The sequence below is a fragment of the Anguilla anguilla genome, chromosome 16 (genome assembly GCF_013347855.1).
Source record: "Anguilla anguilla isolate fAngAng1 chromosome 16, fAngAng1.pri, whole genome shotgun sequence".
Lineage (NCBI taxonomy): Eukaryota > Metazoa > Chordata > Actinopteri > Anguilliformes > Anguillidae > Anguilla > Anguilla anguilla.
Window position 1 is genome coordinate 21,930,311 of NC_049216.1, and position 22,239 is coordinate 21,952,549.

At 43.4% G+C, this 22,239-nt stretch overlaps 1 protein-coding gene across 2 annotated transcripts in view; it reads right to left on the minus strand.

Annotated features, from left to right (window-relative positions):
• The window catches only part of b4galnt4a (beta-1,4-N-acetyl-galactosaminyl transferase 4a), a 137,807-nt gene that overhangs the window by 76,469 nt on the left and 39,099 nt on the right, over window positions 1-22,239 (minus strand). For both annotated transcript variants that reach the window (XR_004762854.1, XM_035396501.1), the window contains exon 3: window positions 16,830-16,939. Coding sequence is in view for 1 of the 2 variants with exons in the window: in XM_035396501.1 (XP_035252392.1) it covers window positions 16,830-16,939 (110 nt within the window). In the remaining variant the exon portion in view is untranslated. The remainder of the gene's footprint in view (window positions 1-16,829; window positions 16,940-22,239) is intronic.

A 22,239-nucleotide genomic window follows, 5' to 3' on the forward strand; every position in this document is an offset into this window, starting at 1 on the left:
CATTTCCTGTTCCTGTTCACCATCTAAAGCAGCTTCTCTATTTCTCCCTCTCAAATTGAAATTCAAATGCAAATTCAAATTTGTTTTATTGGAACGGTCACACAAAGATACTGTTTTGCCGAAAGATGTAAATGATGTAAATCAACAGTAACAATAATGTCAGCTATGAGATGAACATATTTACTGATGCTTTCTCCCTCATCATGTTTCTGTTTCTCCCCCTTTGCCCATCACTCTCAATAAGAATTATTACTATCAGAATACATCGTTGTCCATTAAATATGGCATAAAATGGAAATTTTCCTTCATCTCAAAAATTATTGAAAAAAAAAAATCTAGACAGAGGAGATATAACTAAAATATAACAACTGGCCCAGCCTCGCCCCGGTAAAGATAGGGGGTAAGCCGGCTAGCTCCATTGTGACCACTCCTGGCCAGAGCATACTAACCTCATTACCTCTCATGACATGGGCAGCAATTGGTATAATTGGCATCTGCAATGTAAATAGAAGCGAGAATAGGTGTCATGTGTCAAGAGTCACATGTCTACCATCTTTGCCTGATGTGGGCAGGAGGGGCAGCAGCAGGAGATCAACAAGTTTAAGGAAGATCAGGAATAAAATAAAATATAAATTAAAAAAGCAATATTATACATCAAACAGTCCTTCCCATAACATCTCCTGGTCACCACTGGCTACATACTCACGTCAAAGTTCATCCAGAGAGCACAGAGACTGCACAGGATAAATTATATTTTAAAGGGGTTTTGCTTGCCAGTGGGACATTTAATCATCTACCAGAGAGCAGTTTCTGGAAAATGATGAACAGACTGGGTGAGACCGATCACATCACTTCTGCAACCCTGTCAACGGCAGACTCTCTCCTACACACTCCCCCCCCCCCTGCAGAGCTCTCTCTCACTCCTGCCCTCTTTATCCCTCGCTATCTCCCTCTTTGCTCTAGCAGTCGTTATGGCATTCTTCTGATCACCCTGAAAGTGAAACTCTTCTTCCCTGGCCGTGAATGCGTACAGTCTGTGAGCACTAAAAAATATATTTTTTAATCACATTTACTTTGCCACCATTTTGTTTTTTTCTTCCTCCCCACTAGGTTATGTGAGAAAGAGAAGCTTTTCTGAGGCAGACCTCATCATTCATGGAGAACTGGATTTGCCTTGTTAACGGTCGTTTGGCTGCATAAAAGCCAGACAGAGGTCTTCCATGTACCGCTAGATGCCCTCTCATTGCAGGAGAGGTGGCACATAAAAATGATCAAATGGGTCTTTTCAGACCCCATAACACCCAAACCCTATCCAGAAGCCAAAGTAGTTCCTTCCCAGCATGTTTATAGGCAACCCAGGAAGTCAAATAATAATTTTAGGTTGAGGAATGTTGTGAAAACAACGTTGTGCTTATGAGATGTAGACAGGCTGCGAACACATTGTTAAAACAGTGTGAAACCTGTCATTTCAGCCAGGACCACTGTCGTCGAAGTTAGAATTTTTATGAACAATCTTAAATGGTTTGGTGGTATGGCTCTGTACTGAAAGCATTATGCAAGCAGTCTTTTTTATAATGCAGCAAGCATGAATGCAGAAGGACGCAGGTTTAGACTGGCAGTCCGCAGCAAGTATGAATGCAGGACGCAGGTTTAGACTGGCAGTCTAGTAGCCGCATGAGAAGGGAAAGGCTGATTGAATAGACCGCCCTGTTATGTGCATGGACTGTGATAGCTGGACATCACTAATCAGCTGAGCCATTAGCTGATTCAGCTGGAGCCAGGCTAGACTCCCATGGCCTGTCTGAACCACGGAATGTATTCACTCAGGTAGACAACTGAAATTCTGTGGTTCAATTCAGCAACATAACAGCACATGATAAAGTACCAGCCTCAGGAGACAGACCACCATAGAGAACTATGTATGAACACGCAATATAGATGTCCTCCACTTCAGTGCAATCCACAGGGCGAGTAAATGATGAAAACAGACATGGGGAGATAGAGAGCAGTCTGGCTCTGAAGCCATTTATGAATCTGGTCAGGAGTTTGACCTCCCTGCCATGGCACTGTTTCAACCATGCTGGGTGATGCATGGCAGCCAACACACCTGAGTGAAGCATGGCAGCCATTTTGTGCCAGAAACTTCTCAGTGCCAGTGATTGAAAAAATGTAACGTTGAATATATTAGAAGGAGCCATTGCCCGCTAGTATATCCTACCCCTCCACCCTCTGGTGCGCCCCTTGGGGGTCCCTGTCCCCTCATCACAATGAGGTATGGTTCTGGCGAAACATTCACCCAGAAACACAGCCATCCATATACAGTACATCACCGAATGTCACCCTCCATCACCAGCCCAATCGAGACCTTCAGAAAAGAAAGAGGGGTAATTAAATATCTGTCTCTGCCCATCTCATGCTGCTTCTTTATGTCGATGTGAGACCCTAGACCCTGTTTTTCTCAAGCTCTCTCTCTCTTTCTATCGCTTGCATTCTCTCTCTATCTCTGGCACTCTTCTGTTCTCCCTTGTGTTCTCTCACGCTCTTGCACGCTCTCTCTTCTGCGATCTCTGTCTCACGCTCTCTTTCCCTCTCACATGCTCTCTCACGTCGCTTGGATCCTGGGGAATTGCCGTGTCAAAGATGCCAAATTTACATCCGGAGGTGTGCTTGTGGCTGTGTAAACGAAGGTACGCTATGTTTTATTCAGCGCCACTCAGTGCTTTATGGCACGCTTTTATTCACACTTAAATGTGCTTAGACATGCTGCAATAGCACCCAGGGGCTTTTGCATATTACACTCAGGTCCCTACATGTGCAGAAACTTAACATCGTAATTATCCAGTTCCTAACCCAGCCCCATTTCTGCTCTGTCTTCCCCGGGGCTTCTGCCCCTCACCCTAACCTTGAGTTTGCAGATCGCTCCAACCCTGACCCTTTCCTGGCTCAAGCCCATGCCATGATGTAACCTGGAGGCCTAGATAGTATAACATACAGTTCCTTGCTTCATTCCTGTATATTTTACCAGCTAGTTTAACACCTCGGGCTATAATCTGCTGAACTAGTGTGGCCATTTGCATTGATTCCCTATTACTTTCCTACTAGCATTGAGCCCATCTATAACTACTGACACTGGCCTGACCAGCAAAGGATGTGTTCTTTGTCTTCCCACTGGGGAGTGTTTTTTAACTTCACTGATTTTTTCTGGGTTCAGGCTCAGTTTTTCCAATTTTTTTAATTTCCTATTCTGTAAAGCATCATTAACACAGCACCTCTTTAAAAAAGCAACAAAAATAACACAGTACTTTAATAAATTTATATTGAATTGAGAATAGGTATAGCCAAAACAAATTCCTCACTCCTCATTCTAGTGTGTTGCTGTATAATTCAGAAAGTTGACGGCATGGTAACCCCTGAACCCTGAAGGTTCATGGGAGCTCTTGGCTTCTTTCAGAGTTTCCTGATAGAGGTGCTGTATCAATACAGAGAAGAACGAGGTGCTGGAGGAGTTGTGATTAGACAGTGCAGATCCACCATTCCTGTTCCTCCCCCCGCGGCACCCATCAAGGAGGAAAAAGCCAATCTAAATATCACACAGCGCTTCCAGATGTTCACTGGCAAAATCCGCCTTTCACTCTGACATTTACCTGCAGAAGCCATGGAGATGGAGTCCCATCAGATCTCTCCAAATGTCTTCCACATCTCTTATTTTCAACATATCATCCCCCCCCCCCCCCCCCCCATGTAGATCTCGGTACGTACGCAGATATCTACATAAGTACAAATGTTTTTAAAGATACAATAACTTGAACATCTCTGCTGAAAAAATTCCTAAAGTCGTTTTTGTTCATTTGGGTCTAACATTCACATTCGACAGCAGACACAGAATAGGACTGTTTAAAATTTTAAAAAATTCAGCCCCTGTACCTGGAGGATGTGTACAGCAAGTCTGCAAAACCAGAACAGTTACAAACGTGAAAGTAAAGTGTTTACATTACATTACATTATAGGCATTTAGCAGACGCTCTTATCCAGAGCGACGTACAACAAGTGCATAGGTTTCATGATGTAGAGGCGCAAAAGAAACACTAGAGTGAAGTAAGGATCGTAGTGCCAGAAGTGACCACATCGATCAAGACTCCAACCCTGTCGAGTAAGCTTGTTCAGCAAGCAAGAATCCTACCAAGTACAAACTAGCACTGGAATCACACCTAATCATACAAAACCAATCCTGCCAGATACACTAACATAATCAAATTATCCTAGCTAGGTACAGTGAGCTGAACTATAGGCTAGGGAGGGGTGGGGAGAGGTGCAGCCTGAAGAGATGAGTCTTCAGTCTGCGTTTGAAAGTGGTGAGATTCTCTGCTGTTCTGACCATCACGGGGAGGTCATTCCACCAGCGAGGGGCCAGGACAGACAGCAGACGGGAGCGGGAAGTGCAGACGCGAACAGGGGGAGGTGCCAAGCGTCCAGAGGTGGCAGAACGGAGAGGTCTGGCTGGTGTGTAGGGTCTGATGATCCTCTGAATGTACCCTGGTGCTGACCCCTTAGCTGCCTGGTATGCAAGTTTACTGCATGCCAGACTCTGAAACAGTGGCTCTTAGTTGCTTTCAACAAGGCAAAATGTTAAATACAAATATAATCATGTAAGTTTTTGCTTGACGGAGTAAATTTGGGCCCATCTGGTTAACATGGACTTGGACGAAGTTGAATTAATACATTTGTCTGTGTATTGCCACAGCTGTTGTGCTATGACAGGATTTGCATTTTGAGGTGCTTCTCGCTGACAACAAGCTGTTGGCCATGGCTGGCATATCAGCTAAACTTGAGCCTTTATATAAGGCCACATTCAGCTCGATCTGGCTTACTGGACCTCCGCCCACACAGTGAAACCAGTGTTCAGACCAATCTGGCAGAGTATATTTTACTCTCATAGAGCACATTTAATTCCTCTTGGACTCATATGACCTCTGTTAGAATTTAAAAAAAAAAAACACAAAACACTTTACTATGTGCTTGCATGACTGACCAACTGTGCCCAACTGGACCTAAATCCAGAATACTAGGCAAGGGTCAAAATGAATAAAGCACACAGCTCCAGCCAAATTTCAGAACCCTTTAAATGGACTACAATCACAACTTCCTTGACGAGAGGTAAGGGTCCCGACGCAGTGAAACGAGACTCAGAATATGAATCAAGCCTGCCAAGGTTCCACTGGGATGAAACGCCGGCGTTTATCAAGGCAAGAGAACTGTGTGCTTTCTGGCCTGTGGAAAATCAATTGGGAGTCGGATCTGCCTCTGGTCAGACAAAGAAAGCAGCCTACTCCTCCTCCACTCTCTCTTTGTCTCGTTGCATCTGCGTCTCCCTCTTTCTGTTTTTCGCTCTCTCCCCTCTGTATTCCTCACTGTCTCTTTCTCTTCTCTTCTTGGTTTTCTCTCCCTCCCAGAGCAAAGTCACACATAACGTTATGCCCCAGATATCACCCAGGGGCTCGAGGGGTCAGACAGTTATGCAAATAGGGGCCGACTTCTCAACACTGCAGAGGAATGTTGTCTTGTCCTTGGAACAGAACTCCACTCAGAGTGGGGGGGGGAAACCAGCAGCAGCAAGAGTAAGAAACAGGAATGTGGGGGTGGGGTGGGTCTTGGTTTGATGTGGAGGGGGGCAGTTGTTAGGGTGGTGTGTTAGAAGGGGGATTTGGGGCAGTTGAGGGGCGGGGCGGTGGGGGCATGTTGTTAGTAGACGTAATTATGTTACAAGGTATGAAAATTAATTTTTTTTTAAAACAATAAATTTACCAGAAGCATGGACACAACATACAAACTGCTGCATCACACAGCCAGCCCTGGTGAATGAACACTGATCTTCCTAGCACAGAAAGGGGAAGAAAAGCTGTATAATGACTGGTTGTTTTGACAAAACTGTGATTGCTGTCGAGGTGTGAAGAACAGGGCTGAAGTTGCTCACTCCCCCTCCTGGGCCAACGCCATCGATTAGCAGATCATTCACAACCGGCTACAGCTTCAGAGAGGGAAAAAAAGAAATCAACCTTGCAGCCTGTCTAATGAAAAAATAAATCTTGCTAAGTTTAGCTCCCAAAAACAAATAATCAATTCCAATAGAGTCAAATGCAAAGAGAAAAAAACACAGGCCATTATTAGCTCTCTCTGGTATCCCCTCAAGAGGTTCTTTATTAATATATATCTAAACAGTCGTATTGGCTAAATCTGCTTTGGATAAAATGAAAATTAAAAGACATAAACCTTAGACTGACTCATTTTATCCATTACAGTGCAGTATGGTGCATTACCGCTCGCTATGTTTGATTCACTCACATGCTTCCTTTCTGCTGTCCACATCTATCCCTAACTGTCGACTGGGATACTCATCTCGCCTGCACATGCATCCCTCAAACAAGAACCTCTCATTCTCTCTCCATGCCTCCAATAAAATGGTCGTCTCTCTCCATTCTCCCATCAAACGCAGTCCTCTCTCTCTCCATCCCTCCATTAAATGTTCTTCTCCCTCCATTCTCCCATCAACCATGGTCCTCTTTCACAGTCTCCATCCCTCCTTCAGTCCTCTTTTACTCGTTACTCTGCCATTAAACAGTAACAGTCATTGCTGAGTCTCCCTCCTCCCATAATATAGTCAATCAATATAACTGAGGCTCCACAATAAGCCTCCACTTCATTTCTGTCTCTCCACCATGCAATTGCCGAGCTGTCACCATCATTGCATCATAGCTAAATACCCTTCCCACAATTCCATCAAACAGGAAAAGCCAACAGACAGGCCTCTGTTTGCCACTTGCATTACCTTTGATAGTTTTTCTTTCCCTTTCAGTGTCTCTACCTAACTCAGAAAGCAATTGAGCCTCACTGTCAGTCATTTCAAAAAGTGAAACCACTACACCCCAAGGACTGACTGCTGAGCTGGTGTGATTATGTACAGTAACAATGTAAAAAAAAAAAAAAAAGAAACTTACAGAGGACAAGGGCATTCCCCATAACAGTGAAGGACAGAATCACAGACAAATGTCTTAGAACCCAGGCATTCCTGTGCACCAGGCCTCCACCATTAATAAGCACAGGGGAGAGCGTTCGCAGAGCGCGACGGGATGCCGGGGGGGGCGGGGGGTGGAGGGAGGGGGATCGGAGCACGAATCAATGTTTTGCGGGAAAATCAATCAGGGATCCAGGAGGCTGGTAAAAAAAAAATCAATGTGAAGTGTGTACCGGGGTCATTTTTCAATAGAAGACAGTGCATTATAAACTACAAACCGACAGCCAGCCAAAACTGGCTTACGGTTCCAAGTTTTACACCACAACAAAGTATCACAGACAGCTCCAGAAGGCTTTGGGCAGCACAGAATGGCTGAAACACTGGAGGTGGGTGCAAAAAAACACCACTGAACGGTATTAAATCTATAAACTCCACAAAGAGTACCTGCTTTTAGAACCCAGTAAAGGTTTTTGATGTTTACCCACCCAACTTTTTTAGACATAAATGTGTTTTTTAATGCTTTTTCAATACAAATTTACAACAGCAGTTTATGCAACCAAACATTTTCGTGAGGTAGTAATAAAACAAATTTTTGAAAGAGTTGAAGCAAAATGTTTTGCAATTGGGTTGTACAGAAGTCTCGCCCTCATAGAAACAATTGGACTTTTAATATACATTTCAATAAACTGTACTAATTTCCTTTCAAGGACAGTTCTTCTTTATTAGATCTATATCTCCCACCATATTTTAATCCTGTTCTTTATACTTAATTGAATGACATGATTGAAGTATGCCACTAATACACATTCTCTAGTCATTAATTACAATATGAAATAATATCAAAGCCAGTAAATAATATATGAATGTATAAGTTCCCCTTACACAACGTGTCCCTTTAAAAATGGTACAAAATGTATTATGGCCCTAAGCAGTGGAAAACCAGACAAAACAGGCATTCAAAACCATGCATTCAGTACTGTAAGAGGAGGCATAATTCATAAATATGCATAATTCAGAATTCTTGTCCTGCCCTGCCTTCCGGGGAAAAAAAAAAAGTTATTTAGAAGATGGGAACAATGTAGCTGTCCCTCCGGATCTGCCAAAATGCAACTCCAACCTACACGCCCTCTGGAGACAAATCACTGAACTGAGATCCTCACATTAATTATTCATGATTTCAAGCTATCCCTGTTGCTGGGCTGGCAAATCTCTTGTTAACTCTGTTCTCTTGAAAGTAAATACCTGATGCCAGAGATGAAGAAAAAAAAATGCTTTTTAGTTTTTTGTTTTTCTTCTTATTTTCCCCCTCTGCCCATCCTCTAATTTCTCACCCCTTCTTCACACAGCAGTTTTCTTCTTTTTTTAAAAAACATGGGAATAAGGCAGAGATATGGGGGGAAAGGTTTCTTATCAAAGAAAAGCAAGCCAGATTTGCCACGATCCCTTCTCTTATATAACTTTCTTGTGTCATCTCATTATTCTCGCTCTCTCTCTCATTACTCTCTCTCTCTCTCTCTCTCTCTCTCTCACCCCCCCCCTCCCCCAGTGAAACTGCTGAATTCTGACTTCAGTCTTGCACTTTCTGCAGGTTTTCATCCATTTGTAATAATAATCTCTGTACGCTCATTATGTTCCCAATGCTTTACATTGAGGACAACCATAGCGAAGGAACACCTGCAAAAATAATGACGGTCTCTAAAGTGATCAAGCAATGCGCTAGCATCTTCCAACTATCAGCTATGGCCCTGTGAACGGAACTTTCTCCATCGTTTGGGAGATGGAGATGGTGAAGAATATGACGATGCACAGATGTGCAAAAATGTGTTGCCACCTTTCTTAGGTCATTTCTCTGAGCTGGAGAAAGGGGGAGCAGAGGAGGGCAACAATGGACAAACTGTGCCCAGGGGGCTTTACACATTTTCATTTTGCAAGTCCAGGTATCAAACACCGACCTCCATTTTTCTTTGTCATTCCGATAACAAGCCGGATCTCTTATTTCCACACATTTCCAAATCACAAATGTCAGCTTACTGAGGCCAAAGAGAAGGGGAAGAAAAAAAGAAACATCTTTCAAATGGCTCGAGGTAGCTAACCCTGTCCCGAGGAGATGGCAATTAGATTCCCCTATTAGAGCCAGGGGATGGCGATTTATATCGCATCCCAGAGAGTGGCAAAAGGGGACGATAATGCCTTCACAGGGAGAAATGAGCACGCCGCGGGGACTGATTGCACCGCACGCTTACAAAACAGCCTTCAGCGAGGAAGCATACAGCCAGACGGGGGAGTGTGTGAGGGGGGTGTGTGTGTGGGGGGGGTTCAGGCTCTTCAATCTTGCAGCAAATTGGCAAGCCTTGAAAGTTGATGCAGAGGGGTGGCAGGATAACAGAGTGGCGGGATGACCTCATCTTTTTCTTCAGGGAGCATGACTGCGGCGCTTAAAAAAACGAATGTGTTCTTCCTGCCCGTGAGAATCAGTGGTGTATGAGGGCTCTGGATTTAACCGCCTAATTACCGACAAGCTCTGAGCTTGCCAGTCCCCTTGGGGTGAGTTCTCCATAAGCGCCACCTCTGATCGGCAGTTCAGCGATTAGCATGGCCGCCATTATCACAATAAGTGAGTTAGGTCAGATATGGGCTACAGCCTTGGCACGGTTTGAGCTTTTCTAATGCTCTGCAGTCCAGATACTCTAGGAAAACACTCTACTGTGAAATTCCAGCACAGATGCAAAGGATGGCAAGCCGAAGTAAAAAAAATAATAATAAAAACACTGGAATCTCACAGGTTCACCATAGCTCTCCAAACAATGACTAGCTCCCTTGAGCCATGTTCAGGTGGACACTTACACTGCACTATGGCCTTAATTAGGCCACTGAAACAACTGAACCTGTTTAAAAAGCTGCTTGAGCATTTCCTGTACACAAAGGTATGTCTGTCCCACCTCTCTTAAATAGCGAGAGTCCAGACAAAAAATAACTCAATTATTTATAAACATACAATTTCATAAAGGGGAATTCATTCATTTATAAAGGGGCACTTACAAATCCATAAAGAGGATATAAGAGCTTTATTTTCCCGAAGTAGGATCTCTCTTTGATTTCACAATAAATTCCTGTGCTAAATATCAACGTTGGTGTACCTGGCCAACCGAATGAACATACTGTACATTCCAGTTATTTGGTGGTAAAAAGTTTATTTATCCATAGAGCGTTCGGCTTAATAGCTTGACCTCAACATGCAGGCTAAGAGAGTTTAAAACACGAATGAAAAGGCAGACTGTTTGCCTTGAAAAGAATGTACAGATCCAGAATGCTGCATTTTTTGCATTTCACCACAGCTGGTATTTTCCAGAAAAAAATTGTTCTGTTTTTTTTGAAGACTGCATAAAGAGATTCATCCTCGCGTTTGGTAGCTGGATGTATATACTAAACATTCAGTCAGTTGTTTTGGAGCATCTTCATTTTTAATCACCTTGGCGACTCGTCCTAAAAGGCGATTTACTAGGAACACCTCACTGCAGTGTGTTACTGCCAGGGTGGGGGTACAGTCTGGCTGCTCCGTGGGTTTGGATGCGGAAGTATTCACATCAGGCAATTATACAGCAGAATTCTAAATGAGTCGAGAGCCTGGATCTCCAACTGCACCGGAAACCTGCCACCCGCACTTCAGGAAAATCACAAACCCTAAAAAAATAAATAAACACACAGCACCCAGCTGGGGAGTCAATTCCTGGGATAAAATATTCAACCGCTCGGCGCACAACATTTTGGTCTGAAGACAGTTACTGTCACCTCTCCAGTGAGCTGGCAGGGAACATATTTAAGTTCAATTTAAAAAAAAAAGATTTTGGAGGGAGATGGGGTGGGAAGGGTGGGGTGGTAAAAAAAAAAAAAGGGACACAAGATTTTTCATATTAATGCACAAGGCCGTCCTAGTGAGGGCATCCTAATCACATACAGTCAGCAGACAAGCATGTGGCATGCGGCACTGGCAATGGATGGAATACCAATGTGTCACAGAGCTGGGGACAAGGACATTTAATGAACAGATAAAATGGCAGGAGAAGCAGAGTCTTTGTACCACAAGAGCACTGAAATCTGGTCGAAGATCCAACAAAAAATCTCTGTGGTGTATCTCAAATGAGAGATGAATACAACTTTACCAAATGAAGGAAACTGGCCAGATGACAAATCAGCCTGCCTTAAAGAAAATACATTATACGCATACAGGGGTAATTCTTCAATTAATTACTGCTATGTAACTGACAACTTATGACTTTGTACACCTGTGGTAAACTGTCAAACCCAGGACCAAGAATGCCTCTAAAATATAGGATGGAATGTTGAAAGACCACACTTACAGCACAGTCATTGCAAACAGCTTCTTCCTTGGCTGCTCATGATAGTCACCCTGGGACCACCAGCCCAAAAATCTGGGCCCTGCTGTATTAAAATTTCTGCCTCTGTCTCTGGCCCCCAGCAGAGCTCAAATTCTCACATTTAAAGGTTCGCTTGAATTTCAGAAAAAAAAACCCCACCAAGTTATCTTAAACTATAAAGTCGTTTGATTGAAATATGATGATGGATTAATCCTGGCAGGTTTCTCGCTTTTTTAAAAATTCATAGCACTTTTCCCTTAAGATGATTTGGCTGTTTAAACTGAACACTGCAGGGGGTCAGAGGTTTTTATAATGAGTCGAATCAACACCTCACGAGGAAACTATGTAATAAATCGCACAAGACCTGCTGGCTACCACAGACACCTCGTGAAAACTGCGATTTAACAGATGAGTTGAGCTGAGGTCACCCAGGACTCATAAACGGGGTGGGTATCACTGAAATGCCCACCCCTCTCCCGCCTCCAGGTCCCAGAAGTGGAAAACTTATTTGTTAGGTGTGTTCTTCTGAGACGCATCACTGCGGGGGCGGCAGTTCCGCATGTCAAGACGGGCCCTGCCTCAGCCATAAAACACCTGCAAGGCCAGAACGCTGGATATTTACGGCCCCAAAAGAAATCTAAGGTTAACGGTATGGCCGAAAACGCTTCTGTTTACGAGGAGCCGTAATCCCGCCAACCATGATTAAAGCCTCCCCCCAGCCTGCCGAAAAAAACCACTCTGCCCTAAATCATCATGCAGACTTCAAAGTGACCTTATTTATGTTTTTTTTACTTTCTACATAATGGTCCCACCCCATACCATACTCCATCCGCCCAACACTTCAGTGTGTAGTCCCAGGAAACTCCCAGCTGGCTTTGGGCAATCTGAACGAAGATGGAGAACAGAAAGCAAGGGCAGAATTAATGGCGGCCAGTGCCCGGAGCAACAGGAGGACACTGCAGCTCACCCCCAGATTCTATCATACCTGCAATGTCCATCTTCAGGAAACGTCCAATTCATTTAAACTTGCAAAGAAAAGTGATCTTAACGGACAAGTATGATTCAAAGAAACCAGTCATCTTAAGGGAAGAGTGCTATTCAATCAAACAAGAGATAACACAAAGCAAAGTCTTACAGTAAGTTATCTCCACTCTCGATTCTTGATTGAATCCCTGCTGCGAATGGCTATTATTGCAGACATATTCTGTGTATATTGAGCTGTCCTCCTGGTGAGCTCTCCCTTCTAAAAGAGGTTATTGATCTGAGTAGGACTGCCTTTTTAAATAAAGGTTGAACAGAATTGAGGATTCAAGTAGCATTAAAAAATACTGAAACTTTGCAGATGAATGCAGTGCTTTTTTAAAAGTGTATTTTTTCATTCAGCTGGCACACTGGTTTTGACCGTACCCTAGGGTAATGCATAGTGACTTTTCTTATCTTTTTGCACACCCAGATAGGCATGTAATTTGTGCAGTGCAGTTGTTAAGTGTTGGCAGGGAAAGCTTCTGGCCGATGTACAGCACATATGGATTATTCAGCGCACACAAGTGAGTCTAAGTGGACAGCAACGGTACCACAGCTGGCTGCCAAAACACACTCCATATGCCATCAATCATCTGAGTAGGCGGGTCTAAAGAGATCATTACCTACGTGTTCTACCCGAACTGTCGTCCCATCACGGCCACTAAAAACAGAACGATTTCATAACACAGGGGCAGCAGTCCAGGGTGTGCCACAGGCTGCTGGACCACGGTTTCACAAACTGGATGTCATCTTTTAAAAACCGGGGCATCTAACTCTTGCGCTCTTTTAGGAAAAAAAAAAAAAGAAAGACAGCTCAGTAAAAAAACATTTTACCCACCGAATTTAAAACCCTTAATTACTGTCTGTGCATCCTTTCTGGAGGGAAGTGGTTATTTGTTATTGGTTTCCTGTATTGCTGTTCGTGGAGTGTGTCTCTTAGTATGAGAGAGCCCTTCCATTACATTTGAAATAATGACATTCTGCTCTCAGCGTATTACACGCATGAGTCCCCGTGTGGCAGGAATACTGTAGGCTCCACTAGTACCACTTCCCTCTTGGTGACCTGATATGAAAATAATTTCTGAAATGTTAAATGATGTTTAAAAAAGGGGGGATAGGGCTGTCCCACGTGACCGTAGCCTCAGTGCAGATTCAAGAAGATGATCTGATTTAGTCAGGAAATGGCGGTAATCAGGCGAAACAGGGGAGGGTGGGGAGTCGGGGGCGGGGGGGGGGGGGTTGGAAATAAATTGTGTTGCGAAGCAGTCTTACAAGGCACAGCGTTGGTAACCCTGGCAAAGTGGCATGTGACAGTCCCATCCCCTGGTCTGCACACCGCAACTGGGTTGCATGACTTAATACATGAGAGAAGGCCATCACGAGAGTGGTGAGCTCTAGCTCTCCCCTTGACTTTGCAATACAGCAGTAGCTCCTAACCCTGTTTCTGGAGATCTACAGTCCTGTAAGTTTTCATCTCGACCCTAATTTGATACACCTGATTCTACTAATTAGCAGCTCAACAAGCTCGCTTCTTTGTTTGGGTTGGACTGAAAACCTACATGATGGTAGATCTCCAGGAACAGGGTTGGGAACCACTGCCATACAGGAAGACCTTCCAGGTGGAATGTTCCTGAATGGTATCGGCCTCTCTACTGCCAGAATGCTTAGCCTCTACTGCTTAGCCGATGTGCCATCACATGGAGGCATTTCTGGGGTGGGGGGCAAAGGTATATCCACAAGGTCCTGCCTGTACCTACCAGCATGGTGCCTGCCCCCCCTCCCAATACCTTAGGTACCATATCTGCCCTAGGGGAGGAAGATGGGAGGGCACTCAACCGAGCCATGTATCAGAGAAAGACAGAAAGAGCAATCTGTCCTCCATTTGCTTAATGAGGCAAAGCTCCAGCCCCATTGCTGAGGGCTGGATGAACAAGGGACAAAGTGGAGAGAGAAGGGAGGAGAAAGATAAAGAGAAAGAGTGATAGATTGGTAGATTGATGTATAGATACATAGATAGATGGACAGGGTGAGAGGGAGGGAAGAAAGAGAACAATGGAAAGATGGAGGGAGAGAGAGCAGCGAATTGGAGCTGGCAGAAAAGTCTTGTACATGACTAACCTCGAGTACAACGGCTAAAAGAGTAAATGAAAAACGATGAAGAAAGGGGTGACAAATTGTCCATACCATACCCCTTGTAATCCATTTGTGTCTGTGATTACATAGTTCATGTGTTAGCCACTGTTATGTTTCCCTGCAAATTTATGTGCTTTCTATGCCAAGGTTTACTACAACACATGCCAATACATCCGTTTGAATTGAATTAAACTGAGTAGGAGTGAGAGAGAGCGACTGAGAGGGAAAGAGATTTTAGCAACAGTGAATTACTCCTGTCATTTTAATAAAGTCAGCACAAATCCTTGAATCCTTTAACTGAGAGCAACAGGAAGAAAGAAAGAGATGGTGAGAGATGGAGAAAGAGAGAGAAAAAGCAGAGGTGATGGCTTGAGCAAAAGAGAGAAAAGAAATAAAGGGGAGGTGAGAAGGAGAGCAGAGAGGAGAGCAAGAAAGTGACAAAGAGAGAGAAAGAGAAGCCAAGAGACAGAGAGAGAGAAGGAGACAAAAAGAGAGAAGTCGACATGCCGTGCCCATTGCAGGTGTTTGGGGATGATGCACTGCAAGTCCCAGCAAGACCGTTAGCCTCCTGATGCTCACCTGCAGCGGACCCCAGCAGAGAGAGGGCCACTGGACACACGGCGAGTAAAACCTCATTCTGCATCATGTCTGGGTCTCCAGCTCCTATTTCACTAAAACGTCCCTCAAACTTCCAGACTCTTTCCACCGTTCCCTTTAATAATTTCTTTATTTCCCCCACCGTGGAAAATTAATCAGGATCCCATCGCCAGGTCAAGTGTAATCAAACACAGGTCGCGGGTTCTTTTGTCAATTTCTGAACAAAGAATCTTAGCCAATTGGAACACAAAAGAGGCAGTGAATTGAGCAATAGTTATTAGTTGTGGGTGGCAGGAGACAGCTAAGCATTAAACCCCACCAGGGTTTCTCCAGCGAGTGCTTTCACAGCAGCCTCAACAACCCAACTGCTCTGCTGGAGGACCCAGCATGCACTGCTGCAATCATGTCTAATGTTACTTCAGGTACTTGCACGACCGGTTGAGAAAACACTCAGCTCAACATTACCTTAAAGCCCCTGCTTTTTCATTCTAGTCTGAGCCATCCATAATGCGAAAACAGAAAGTTATTATGTTTTATTTGAAGAGGAAACAATCAATTCCGATGATAAAGCCGCACAGGAACGTTCTCCTTAATGAGGCCATTTTAATTCTACTTTCTCATCTTGCAATGGGAAGTACATTAAGAAATATCCTTTTCTGTTGCACCGTGTTATTTAATGGCTAAAACATAAAATTGGTTTACTTCCACATAACTGAAGGAAATTCCTTGTCTTCCATCCTACACTGCATGGAATTAGGCAAAATTATTTGTTAATTTTCAAGCAGGCCACCCAATAACTAATGTCCCATTTTCAGAGAAGGAAAATTGGCTCAAACGACAACTTTCAAAAGGATAAATATCAGAAAATTATATAAGAAAGGCACAGGGATCTCATAATGTGCCAAAAAAATCAATCCCAGTTACCAGTTAACCTTCTGTTACAAATGGTTGTTGCAGAGGCATACAGTTATCAGGAGAAAATATCAGCAAAATGTATAGCATATTCCAAATAGTCCTGCTCTCCATTTAATCTTTTTCATTACAGCTAACCAATTCCCCCAATCTTATTAATATCTTATGTATTAATAAGGTCTTATGTATTAATCCGAGTACAAATAAAAAACAAGAGCACTGTGTTTGATTATAATTAAGACCTAGGCATAGATTGGCCCCAGTTTGATTAGCTGTGCATACTCCACTGGACAACCAACAAAATTTAACAAAAAAAAAACAGCTATACACTCAAATAGCTGTTCAGTAATCTTGCCTTTCAGCAGTGTAATGAGAAATCAAAAAGGCAGCCAAGCCGACTCACTTGATTGAAGTAGCGGTGAAAACTATGGTGTAGTGATGACATTGGATATAGTGTGATTTTTTCCACACCCGCAAATACTGCTTCTGCACTGAGATCAAGTGACCAGCGGCGGGGAAAGGAGGACAGCAAGTCCAATAACCAGTGAATGAGGAGACACTATGTCTGTAAAAAAAAAAAAAAAACCTCTCTGGGCCAGTAACAAATCCATCAATCTTTTGATTTATAAACGAGAAATCCGAAACCTTCTCATGAAGGTCTTCTAAGGGAGATGAGCCTGGGAATAACCCAATTCACCCTCACCCCTCTTGCAAGCAGGGAGCTTTGTGTAATAGCACCCCCTGTGTCTGACATGGGTACTGCAGCGAGCATGACTCACCGCAGGCTCCTCCTCCCGGCTGTCGCTGGCCTCGTTCTTGCGGTGGCCGGCCGAGGAGCGCGAGTCCCTCCTACGGCTGGCATCCGTCCCCTCCGTCTGCTTCTCCCCGTCTGCAGGAAGGAACATAACACCATCGTCATCACCTTCCTCATCACTAGCCACAAATGGGCACGACTAAATCCTGCCAAGAATGAGCAACACTGCGGTGTTTTACATCACAATGAAAACAACCAATCATCACCCATAAGAACCACAGGTCTGAAACTGGAGGGAAAAAAATAGATGAGATACCAGAAGCTACCCTTCAATAAATTTTTCAATCAGCCAACACCATCAGATTCCCTTCTTAAGGAATCCAAGGCTGAAAAATTGGCTCTGGGACTTGGGGGTGATTACAGGACACTGCATTGTGGGAAAACTGGTTTGCGTTCTCCAATTTCTGTGTGTGGCCAAGCCATAAATAATGGGATCATAGGTGCAAGGGCAGGAGGTCAATGTGAGAGACAACTATCAACCAGAGAACTGGCTTCACATCAGCACAAAAACAACCCGGGCTTATAACTCTGCCATTTCAAAGACAACAGCTAACTTGGGTCAAGTTTAATCAGTACTGCTTATCCTTGGGCAAAGTCAGTCTGTTAATTTTATGGGGTTTTTTTTTTTGCAGTTTGCGATGGCGTAAAAAATATGACAAGAATTCACAGAGGGTGGAAACTGCAGATATGAAGGCAGCATTGTCTGACATGGCTAACAGTGGTATAGTGTGATTCAAAGTGCTGCACTGATTTCTGCTGAGGCCAGAGAAAACAGACAGAAAGAATTAAAGAGCACGAGAGAGAGAGAGAGAAAGAATGAAAGAGCACGAGAGAGAGAGAGAGAGAGATTTTCTCCCTGTCCTGTGTAGTAGAAATTGTTGGTATTGTTGATTTACATTATATGTAAATGAGTGGGCCTTTGTGTGTCCACGCCAAAAAAACACATTTGATTATTTGGACTGAGAAAGAGAACATGAGAAAGGGATGAACAGAGCGAGGGAGGGGGAGAGAAGGGGGTGAGGGCAGGGAAGGGGGGAGAGGGCAAGGAAGGGAGGACAAAGAGGAAAGGGTTATAACAAGAGAGAGGGAGAGGCGTGCAGATTAGTACGCAACACAGGAAGAAAGGGAGGTGAGTGGAGAAAGTGGGGCATGAGAGAGGTAGTCAGCGGGCATAGCCTGGCTGCAGTGAGCAGCTGGCACCGGTCTCCGTAGTAACCCAGAGAAGGGAGGCTGCGCTCCCACTGCAACCAACAGCAGATTGAGACAGAGCTGCGCTTCCCCCCTAATTGTGAGAAACACAAATTTCAGAATGTCATACCCTTGTGTGACATCAATCTGGCACCACTATACACACGCAGAAACTACATGCAACACTCTGAGACAGCACTGCTACCTGGAACAGATTTTTTATTTATTTTTTTAATTTTTTATTACTGATACATCTAAATTGTTAGTCTTCCTTGATATTGTCATTTTTATTTGTGAATGCTGTTCTTTTATTTGCCAATACAAATATAATTGTTACAGCACATACACAAGCTGTATTGCATATGTATGCATTGCACAATGTCATACCAATGAAGCATTTAAACTGAAGTGAACTGAAAGAGGAGAGAGAGAGAAGAGCAAGATAGGAAATGAAAGAAAAAGGGTAGAACAGGAAGAGGGAGGAAGGGAGAGAGAGAGAAAAGACTGACAAACTTTATCTCCTGGGGAGCAGAGAGCTTGGCCTTTGTGTCTGAAACTGACAGACAGAAAGGCGGATTAAAGGAGTGTCTTTTTTCACCCAAAATGACTCATGCTTATGAAATCCTGTTGGGCCAGCTAGTAACACAGCTCTAGGGACATTCAGTGAGAGATGGCAGGAGGGTCCTCCACACAGGGGCACTGCAAAGTGTGAGTGGGGGGGGATTAGAAAGATTCCAAGTCTGACTGACAGGGGCCCTCAAAAAAAATAGCCCATAGGATTTTCTGGGCTGTTGGGGCCCAATGTGAGACAATGACTTTATAACTACAGATTTAGACAGTAATACATGGTTACAAACCATTTATTAAGGTTATCTTCATGTAACTAATTACTTATACATTATTAGCCTCATATTACGGGAATAACACTGATTTATTTTATGTATTTACTTCAAGCAAGATTTAGTTTGTTTATAGTGAGTAAAACCACCTTCAACAGTTTATTTCTCTGATTTATGTAATTTAATTAAAATAGAGCTTTATTGGCATGACAAATAAAAACATAAGTATATATATATATATATGGGATGTTGTGACATGTAAGCATGTACATCCACATATTGGCATATAGATAAAATATATTAACCATAATGAACAAAGCTCATGCACTGTGATAGGGAAAGACTTCTGGAAGAGTAATGCCAAAAGAACATATAAAACTAACAAGGTTTATTCATTAACAGGGGCCTATAATGCAGCACTCAGCATTAAAATGCCTCTCTGAGAGTATAAAAAACACAAAGGCACTTCATAAACAATCGACAATCTGTGCGTTGTGAAGCACAGATGCTAAATTACAGCTATCAAAATGTGTACCGAAAGCTGAGTAATACAGAGACAAGCGTAACATTCGTGCAGTACATAATGAAATCCGCCTACTTCTCAGAAACATCAAACCACCTTCTTGAGAAGAAACAGCAGGCCAACAGTTTGAAATCAGATCAAATCTGTGTCAGTGTGATCTGCTTTGAGGAGCAAATTTAAGAAAACCCTTTTTTGGTTAGTTTTTTTTTTTTTTTTTCACATTATCCCCTGTAACATTGCAGAAAGGGTTTTCTGAAACATGTGGATTCTGCATACGGAGCTGAACAAGCAAACACTTGCTGTGAGAGTCAGGCACAAAGCCCCTGGCTATTAGGCTGAATTTACCTGATAGCACGAAAAAGAGGTGACTGCATTGCTGCCCACAGAAACCAGAAACATCTGGAAGTAAAATTACTCACACATGCATTGGCCATGCATTGCAGTGGACCTGTAACCTGCAAATCTCAAAGCAGAGAGGAGCAATAAAAAGACCTGCCAAAGTCTACACAGTGTTACGTATAACGTAATACACTGTTAATGCCATTCTGTAATAACTTACTGTTTATTATGTTACATTAAATTACATAATATTACATGCGAGAGGCATATTACATATTCTACCTTAACGTGCCAAACTCTGAGTAGTGAACAAATATATATATGTCCATATATGTCACCCCTATATTTCGGTGGTTTTTGCTGGATGTTTAATACAAGGTATATGCACGGAAACAGAATGCAGGCGAGAGATTTGTGAAATTTGGACATTTATAAGCATATTACCATCAATTTCATCAATTTTTCCTCTCTTTAGAAAAAACCCTACACACACACACACGCACACACACACACACACACAGAGGACATAATTTCCTACCCTCCCCCCCGCCCCCCAATATTCTACCTGTCACTGGTTTTCCGAGCCAGTTAAACGGTGAATGAGGGATGTGTATGGCAGACCAACAGCAGAGAAAGGGGGCTCTCAAACATCCCCTTTCGCCCCTCTGAACTCCGGCCCACCAGAGGCAGGGGGATGGAGTTTCTCTGGATCGATACCCCATCAATACACCATCAGTCCCTCTGGGGGCCAAGCCAGAGTAAATGTTTATCAAGACCAGCTTTTCTCAGCTCGCATTTAAAGGCCTTTTCTAATTCAACACACACGGACTCTGAAGACGAACTAAGGAGCTTTTGATCCATATCCAGGTCAGGATAGCTTCATGAAATAAAGAAGCTATGAAGATCAGCTTGTTTAACATGCGGGACTTCCGTGCAGATTGCTCTTCTCTGTCTTTCCCCCCTTTTCCTTCTCCCTCTCGTTCTGTGATGTGTTCCGTATCTTTCAAAAGTTTTGTATTAAAGGGTTGCATTAAACAGTAATTTATGGAAAATTTAAATGAGAGAGGAATGAAAGGACTCGAAAGCAGAGTCTTTACCTTTATCCATGTGCCACGCGGCTCTGCCATCCCCGCGCAGCGTGACGGACGCGACTGGGCTTCATACCAGCCCTTCTCAGGTAATGGGCGCGCACTAGCACCGCACGCCCCAGGATCGATTTCACCGTCTCCAGCAGCCAAGGCCCGTTCTCACTTAACACCACTCAGCTCCCTCCGCCGCTGTCCCAGAGAAGCGCAGGAGCACATTATCTGGGGTACTGCAGGACAAAATCCATCAAACTTCCCCAACAAAGCGCTCTGACCTCCAAGCGGGGCCAACGTCGGCTTCGCATCATTTAAGAGCGCCCTGGCGGAAAATGCGAGCTGTAATGTGCGCCCCCTTATGATGCCGTTGAGCAGGCACGCACAGCCAAAAGCAAGAAAACCCGCTCCCACAGCAGAGAAACCGCCACCTCCGCCGAGGAGAGAGCCCAGCACCACCGTCACCGTTGGAATTTCCCCTCACCGCCTTCCAGCGCCCAACCACAAAGTCAGGTTTTTTGTCTTTCAAACTCCCCCGCCCCCCCCCCCCCCCCCCCTCGCACCTCCAAAGCAAGTGTAGTTGGTTGTCCTGAACCATATAAACCATGCATTTTCAATTAAAATGCTGATAATCCTGTAATTGCAATCCTTCTAAATTAATTCCTGTCAGCCTCCAGTGCCCAGAATGTACTGAATGGCACAGATAAATTTGATATAGGTTTCAGTTACACACAGAAATATACAAATAAGCTAAGCATACAAAGTTGAGACTGTAATTTGTAATTAAGCATAGCTCAAATGTATGCATTAAAGCAAGTTTCTTTTTTAACACAATGAGCAAAAGCAACAGAAATGGAAAAGAACATGAATTAATTTTTGGGTTTTATGGTGGTTAGCTAGCCTCAAGTTGGTATAAAAAATCATAAAATGACTTTAGTTTAGCTTATATTCTTATTAAAAACAAACTTTTAAAAAATTATATTAAAACTTGCTATATTAAAGGTAGCAACATATAAAATTTTAGGTTTACTGTTAAATCATGATTTAATCCTAGTGACAGTGCATAAATAATGTTTAATCATAAATACTGTTCTGTTTTTGTAACTAAACTACAAAGCCTTTGTGCATTTAGTCTACAAGGTCCAAATGCAGTGGAAACAGAGATTGTGGGAACAAAGCACGTCAGACACATTGTGGTGTCCATGCTTCAAAAACGTTAACTCTCTGAAAATGGCTGAAAATGTTGAAACAACAACTGCATATTTGTGAGAATTTTCACAGATATGCAGGCTACTGACTAACCAGAATTTTTGTTCTGAAAATTGGTCAAAGGTGTTTTTTTTTCATTAACATATATATGCGAGGGTTTTACTGATGTCTGAAGGGATACGGTACTTTAAATAATTA